This window comes from Pteronotus mesoamericanus, unplaced genomic scaffold (assembly GCF_021234165.1).
Source record: "Pteronotus mesoamericanus isolate MK-2021 breed Mesoamerican mustached bat unplaced genomic scaffold, CSHL_Meso_final scaffold_705, whole genome shotgun sequence".
NCBI lineage: Eukaryota > Metazoa > Chordata > Mammalia > Chiroptera > Mormoopidae > Pteronotus > Pteronotus mesoamericanus.
Window position 1 is genome coordinate 15,438,534 of NW_026555326.1, and position 6,921 is coordinate 15,445,454.

At 41.9% G+C, this 6,921-nt stretch overlaps 2 protein-coding genes across 3 annotated transcripts in view; one reads left to right on the forward strand and one right to left on the reverse strand.

Moving 5' to 3' along the window:
- The window catches only part of NUP210L (nucleoporin 210 like), a 90,775-nt gene extending 88,084 nt beyond the window's left edge, over positions 1–2,691 (forward strand). Inside the window, exons 38-40 of the mRNA XM_054562867.1 lie at positions 1,761–1,862; positions 2,315–2,389; positions 2,474–2,691. Of these exons, the coding sequence (XP_054418842.1) occupies positions 1,761–1,862; positions 2,315–2,389; positions 2,474–2,577 (281 nt within the window). The 3' untranslated portion in view covers positions 2,578–2,691. The remainder of the gene's footprint in view (positions 1–1,760; positions 1,863–2,314; positions 2,390–2,473) is intronic.
- Positions 2,692–3,022: 331 nt separating this feature from the next.
- RPS27 (ribosomal protein S27) lies at positions 3,023–4,854 on the reverse strand. 2 transcript variants are annotated; one of them, XM_054563464.1, is made up of 4 exons: positions 4,774–4,854; positions 4,352–4,460; positions 3,653–3,763; positions 3,023–3,108 (listed from the first exon to the last, which is right to left on the reverse strand). In XM_054563464.1, the coding sequence occupies exons 1-4, from the start codon at positions 4,777–4,779 to the stop codon at positions 3,080–3,082; spliced, it is 255 nt and encodes an 84-aa protein (XP_054419439.1). In that variant the 5' UTR covers positions 4,780–4,854; the 3' UTR covers positions 3,023–3,079. The 2 variants fall into 2 exon arrangements, with proteins under 2 accessions (XP_054419439.1, XP_054419440.1); XM_054563465.1 differs by lacking the exon at positions 4,774–4,854 and adding an exon at positions 4,541–4,690.
- Positions 4,855–6,921: the final 2,067 nt, after the last annotated feature.

A 6,921-nucleotide genomic window follows, 5' to 3' on the forward strand; every position in this document is an offset into this window, starting at 1 on the left:
TTCCAATTGTCACATCTCAAAATATTTTTCAAAATTACCATGATCAGACCTGAAGCTAGACTTGTTGGTAAAGCACACATATTACTGTAACACAAATTAGGGCTTTTAACATTTTGCTGTGTAATTGTTAGAGTTTTTTTCTATTTTGGTTAATTTTTGATATAATTGGTTTCATTTCTATGTACAATATATTTTGCACTAAAAATATTCCAAGAGGAGATGTATAGATTTTACCAGACAGCCAAAGTTACCCATGGCAAAAAAAAAAAAAAAAAAAAAAAATTGTTAAAAATTTCTGCACTTCTTGGAGACGAGGGATCAGCGGGAACAGTACAACCACGGTGGGTAGCAGTGGTTAACTACAAATACCTAACCCAGCCTTCAGCTCAGTCACACAAGCATGTGCCTACTGGTATATACCAGGCATGATTCCTACTGCAGACATCATACATAAGACAAGGCCCAGTTGGGGAAATAGGAATTAGTTCAGTGTAGACACAACAGTGGGATGCTAGAAAATACACCTCGTTTTATTTGGACTTTCAACAGTGGGACCTGATCAGGGATTAGTGTTGAGAATCTTAGTATATGCACCTCAAGCAACCTCATTCTTCAGAATGAAGCAGTTTGTCAACTGTGAAGCAGTGAGACAGTTGTTGAAAAGGTGAGAGGCTTAAGACCAGTTTTAAGTCCACAGGTAGAGAGCCTATACCAGAGATACAGAATAGGAACTATGTATGAGGGCCTGATGACAGTTTATAGTGGAAGAACGGGAAATTTAGTGGGGCAGAAGAGTTCTAGACACTGAAAAATTTGAAATAATCAAAGGTAGGTACCACATATGCTTCAGAAAGGAGTCTTAACGTTTTATTAATGACAAAGTTATATACGAATCAAAATGTTGCCTAGAAACATCCTGAGTGAAAAAAGAAAAGGAGCCCTTGGATTTAAGAGGCCATTAGGGAACCAAACAAATGTTTCACATTACAGGGATTAGAATTAGAAATCACGACCATAGATTGCCAGGAATTTAGTGAGGAAAAATATAACAGCCATTTTCAGATTGCAGGGGTTTTAAACACTCTTGTAAGCTGAGAGGAAAAACTAAGGATCAAGAATTGGGAGTTTACTACTTTGGAGACAGGAAAAAGCCAAAAAGATGGAGCCAAGTAGTTTACCTCTTTACTCTGGTAAGCAGCAAAACCATTTCCCACAACATCAATTTTCACCCTGTCTCATCTCACAGCACACAAATTCTGGAGCACACAAAAATGTATCAAGGGTCCTACACAAATAACACCTGTTGGAGTGCGGTTGGCAGGGTAATAGTATGGGTGTAGTACTCTAGTTTTCATTTGAACATTTCGCCTAAAATGTCACATGGTTTCAGTGATATTGTTACAGAATTACATGCTTATTTCATAGTAAAAACGGGGCACTATTTGTGCTGAACCCTGTTTTGTTGTTTTATCTTTTTTAAAAAAGGCATACTTTTGATTCATTCACACCAGACGTCTATTGTGTTGGCTGTTGTCATTTTTTTAAAAATATGACATTCGAAGGAAAGGAGTCAGTGGCCCTAAGCAGTCAGGTATTGCATGTTTTAAAAAATTCTTGCATCAACCGGTTGAAAATCAGCGTTCTAGAGGTCTGGATTTTGAGTGCTTCTGCTAGATACGTTTGTGACAAGGTTTTAAATGCAGCATCTGCCCTGATGTGTTATTAAATAACTATCTTCTTTTGTTCTGGCCAATGCACAGATCAATGTGAAGATTCAGGTGTCCTCCCTAAGTTCGTGGGTTCTTACCAGATCCTCTTAACCGTCTTTGCAGTGCTGGCATCAACAGCTTTCATCTTTCTAGGTAATGGACTTGACTTGGAAAATGCCTTTGTACTTAGCAAACTAAGTAAGGATGAAAATTAGTTTTTCATCTCATCTAATTTGGGACAAGCAGGTGAAACTAATTTAGCCTCCCTAATCCTAGTCACCTAGTAGATTAAAGGCCCTACTCAAGTTACAACTACCATAAATTGGATGTAGCAAACAAATACCATTCAGAAGTGTAAATCACTGCTAACCCTTTAATGACTAGTTTTGCTCAAATTCATAGCTAGGGATGATTTGAGCAATACAACACAATTGTCTACACCTGCACTTTCCCCGACCTTTTGGCCAGAAGATAAAAGCATCTCTAAAAATAACTGAATAAAAATTTCCTAATTACTATCAAGTTAATTTGAAGTATTACTAAGGCCTTCCTCCAACGAAGACAAATATGCTTCTTTACCGACACCTCCCTTGTTCTTATTCCAGCATACAATGCCTTCGTAAATAAGATACAGACAATTCCAGTTGTTTATGTACCAACTCTAGGAATGTCAGAGTCAGGTAAAGAATCACCATCATTATCTCCTTCTAATCTCAGATATCCATATTTTATTCACCTTTCACCTATTTCCCATTTATTTCTAGGTTCTTATACCTCCACACGTTCTCCTCCTCCTCCCTTCATGAGTCCACAACCCCCACCAGCCCAGAGTCGGCTACAATACTGGCTATGGAGTATAAGGCACTAACCTCCACTTGGACAAGTCTCCTTAACTGTAGGAGACTGGAGGTTTCTGGCCCTTACCCACCAAGAGCTGCCTAGCAACAACCTCTATATTCACAAGCCTCTGAACATGGTTTCTGACAACTGTAAATAAAAGATCCTGAGTTGTTTTGTATTAAAGTAGTGTGCTGGATTGTGTTTCAAAGATCAATGGTCAGTTTCTATTCTTAATTATAAGAAAACCTGAAAGTGAATGTAAATATCTCATTTATATAGTATACCACATTTTTTCCATCAAGCTCTGAAGGTTTACTTAATGTGCCCTGGTGGACAGAAATGTCCTAAATGGACTTTTAAGGCACTTGGCTACTTACTTGCCCTCAATGACTTAGCAGTCCATCCTTCTGGTTGCCCCTGAATACTTGAGGTTAAGAACTTCCTAGCAGTAAACTACAAGACAATAAACAGGATGTATCCAAAATGTGTTTATTGGGATGGTTCCCCACTCATCTTGATTCAGGGTGCTTTTAGTGCTGCTTCCTTCTGAAGGAGCATCCTGGAAGAGAAAGGTTCAAAGGTTAGCTGACAGTAGCCTACTTTCCCTGCCCCACACTCATAGAACTGATGTCTCATGATCCATTCACAAGAAAGCTACCTCTTTTCCTTAACTCCTTTAGTTAATACCTAGCCACTTAAGGACCCTTCTGGCTACAGCTCATAACAACTGCTTTTATCATCCACTCATTTCAACTTTAGACAGTAGTGTTTTGAGATTAAGAAATGTGGTGTTGGCCCTGGCCAGGTAGCTCAGTGGTGGTTAGAGCATCCTGATAAACCCAAGATTGTAGGTTTGATCCCCAGTCAGGACACAAACAATCAACCAATGAATGTATAACTAAGTAGAACAATGAACTGATGATTCTGCCTGCCTCTTTTTTACAAAGTCAATAAAATAAAGACGAAAAAGTCATGTCTGCTAATCTATCTGGGGAGAAGACTATCAAATCCAACCCTCTTTACAAGAGTCTGACCATTTACATTATGATCCTTCCATCACTGTGAGATTCAAAGCCCAAGTTCCATTAGTTAAAACCATTTACCTTCTGTAAGCCTTGCTTTTCCTCCTGTAGGCTGACAGAGGACAGTGGAACAGCCAACACACAAAACTACTGTTTGTGCATGGCTAAAGACGGTGGTGATTTTATAGCATCCTGGAAAAAGACATGAAGAAAGGGTTATATTTCTTCCATGCCTTCACTTATACATATGCTCTCATGTATTAACTGGTAAGACATGCATGTTATGTAAACTTTTGAAGTTTACTATCCTATTCGAAACTGGACTACCTGGCTCTAAATACACATTAAAGCCAACTTGGAAGCAATCTGGACTACCTGCCCCCACCTATAAATGTTCGGTTAATAGGTCACTACCATCCTACAGTCTGAAAGGGAAAGTAGTGGAACGAACAATTATTCAGAGGTCCTCCACTTGGGAGGGAAGGATGGTGAGTATAGGGTCAACACTACTAACCTCCAGGTACAAGTACTTGGTGACCAAGACAGAAGCACAACACATCATCCTAGTTTCTTAACACAACGAAATGTTAAGGTTTGTAAATGGAGTTTTGATGGGAAGTCACTCTGCATCACTCCTCCGTAAGTACAAAGTTTTACGTATCTCCTACATTCGAATTTTAAGATATTGCAGCTGTTCGAGGATATGGTACAGCTCACACTACACCTTTTTCCAATTCCTGGACCCAGTGTTTTCTTGGCTACTGCAAACCAGCTCCTCACCTGGGCATTTCACATCCATGAAGTAGGAATTGGGGCTCTGCACCAGGCGCTTCTTCTTGTGTTTCCTCTTCTCCTCTTCTGGCGAGGGATGAAGGAGATCCTTAGCGAGCTAAGAGAGGCAGACATGTAGAGATTTAGAAACCACGGGCGAAAATGGGACGATCGAAAACATCCCCCACCGCCACACACCGGGGAGAGCTCGCCCCTCGCCGCCCCTGGTGTCTGCGCAGCTGGGCCGCCATCTTATCTCCTCTCCGCTCCCGTCTATGCAGGGGGCCTCGCGGGCCTCTGCAGTCCCTGTAGTTAATGTCCTAGGAAACGCGGAGGGCAAACGAGGACCCTCTACGACTCGAAATCAGCGTGAGAGGAGCGTGCGGACCGAAGAGCGAGACCTCCGCCGAAACCTGCACCAAGGAACTCACAGGCATGTTGCCGTGGGGAGGTCGTCACCACCGGAAAGGGGCGCAAGCGGAAATCCTGCTCTTTATATCCGCCGTCCTGCAGGATGTGACGCCTGGGCCTTCGCCGCCATGATGGGAAGGTCCGTCTCTCAACGTCTGCTGTGGGGCGAGGAGGGCGCTGCCATTTTTGGGAGGTCGCTAAATGGTTGTCGGGACACAGAGGTGGTGCCATGTTGAGAGTTAGCTTCCTATCTTAAAAAGGTGTGTGTTTGACCTGTATCAAGAGATACGTGGGCCCTGGTTGGTGTGGTTCAGTGGGTTGAGCACCGGCTCGTGAACGGAAAGGTCGCTGGATCCATTTCCCCCTCAGGGCAGGTACCTGGGTTGCGGCCCAGATCCCTGGTTGGGCGGCTCTCACATTGATGTCTTCCTTCCTCCCTCCCTCCCTAAAAATAAATAAAATCTTTGGGGGAAAAAAAGTAAAAGAAAGATTAAATTAATTTAAAGAAAGATAAATGGACACGTAAAATTTTGTGCTGCACTTTGGCAGTGGGAGCCTAATAAAAAGGAACTTCTGAGGAAAACAGGAGGAGCCAGCCATGTCCAGACTTCTTAAATTTCTTTATTATTTTTCAATTGGTGTGATTTGTTCATTTTAAACAATTAAGAAATGTAAACATAAAAATGTAAAGTCCTCATATTTCTCCCATCCCCATCCTACTCCTAGGGTTATTAAATTTATTGTCAACTTCCAATGCCTCCCTCTAATAATTACGTCAAACACATGGTGCTTACTAGATGCATTGTTCTAGCTACACGTGTTAATCTTTACAGTAATTTATCAGGTTGATAATATTATTCTCCACATTTTACAGATTAGGAAAGTGATGCATAGAGAAATTGTCCAAAGTACTACTCAGCTGCCTCTCAAAAAGTTGTGCCAGTTTACATCCCTACAACCTTTCCCCACACTTTGACCAGCAATGCCTTTCCAAGATTTCTAATCTTTGCATAACTAACACTCAAGACAGGAAAGGAGAACAAAGGAAAAGTTAAGACTGAAGTATCATCTTCTGCAATAATAATTAAAGGTTTAGAATGTCTATTTGTCATAAAGGAGGAAGGAAGATGATGCACATGGCATTTGGGTATCCAGTTAATGCCAAAGGAAAGAGATAGAGCAAGCAAGGAATGTGAGTTTCAGTTAGGAACATGCTTGTAGAAGTGTAACAACTGACTCTGTGGAGGAAAGCCCTAATTTGTTGTCTTTGCTAATTTCAATGGTGCAAATATTCCTAAAGTGGGAGATGCCAAAATACCAGTTTGACATTAAACATGGAGTTGATAGGGACATGTCTGTTCTCATGAGACAGTAAGATCTGGTTTCAGTATGTTAATTATAATTGAAAAATTTGGGGGGTCGAGGGCTGGCCAGAGAATATACATTTCAACCCTGGAAATAGACACAAGGAGTCAGTTTGCCCCTTGTGTTAAATCTAGCCTGTCCACCTGTTACTACAGTGGGGGCACAGGGGAGGCTCCCCTATTGGTCAAGAGGGCAGCAAGGGGAAGGTTCTTACACTGAGCCTCCTTGGAAAGCCAGAAAAATAAATGGGCCCTGGCTGGTGTGGGTCGGTGGATTGGGTGCTGGCCTGCCAACCAAAAGGTCGCCAATTCCCAGTCAGGGCACATGCCTGGGTTGCGGGTCAGGGCCTCCAGGTTGGGAGTGTGCAAGAGGCAACAGATCCATGGATCTCTTGCACATTTATGTTTCTCTCTCTGTTTCTCTCCCTCCCCTCACCTCTCTCTAAAAAGAAATAAAATATTTTTTAAAAAATAGAAAGATGAATGGATAGGGCCCCCAGTGTGCCAAAAGCTAGAAAATAATTGGATAGGAAAAAAGACCCTCCACTCCCTATGCCACTAAGAACCTCTGGCTTTAGCAGGAAGATTGATGTGATCTTCCAGTTAGAAGTCCACTGTTGTCCCAGGATCTGTGGGCACCTGAATAAAACCTCTTTCCTTTTGCATCAGCACCTGCCTCGTGAGTTTGGCTTTTGCTGTGGCAGGCAGCCCAACTTCCTCTTTGTTGGGTTACACACCTACATAAAGGTTACATACTGGCAGGAAAAAGAATGGATCCAGCATTTTCTCCTATTGGTTACTTCT

Coding starts and splice junctions, on each gene's coding strand:
- RPS27 (XM_054563464.1), bottom strand. Junction 3,764..4,351: donor CATGGATGTGAAATGCCCAG/GTGAGGAGCTGG, acceptor GTCTTTTTCCAG/GATGCTATAAAATCACCACC. Junction 3,109..3,652: donor AAAAGCAAGGCTTACAGAAG/GTAAATGGTTTT, acceptor TTTCTCTTCCAG/GATGCTCCTTCAGAAGGAAG.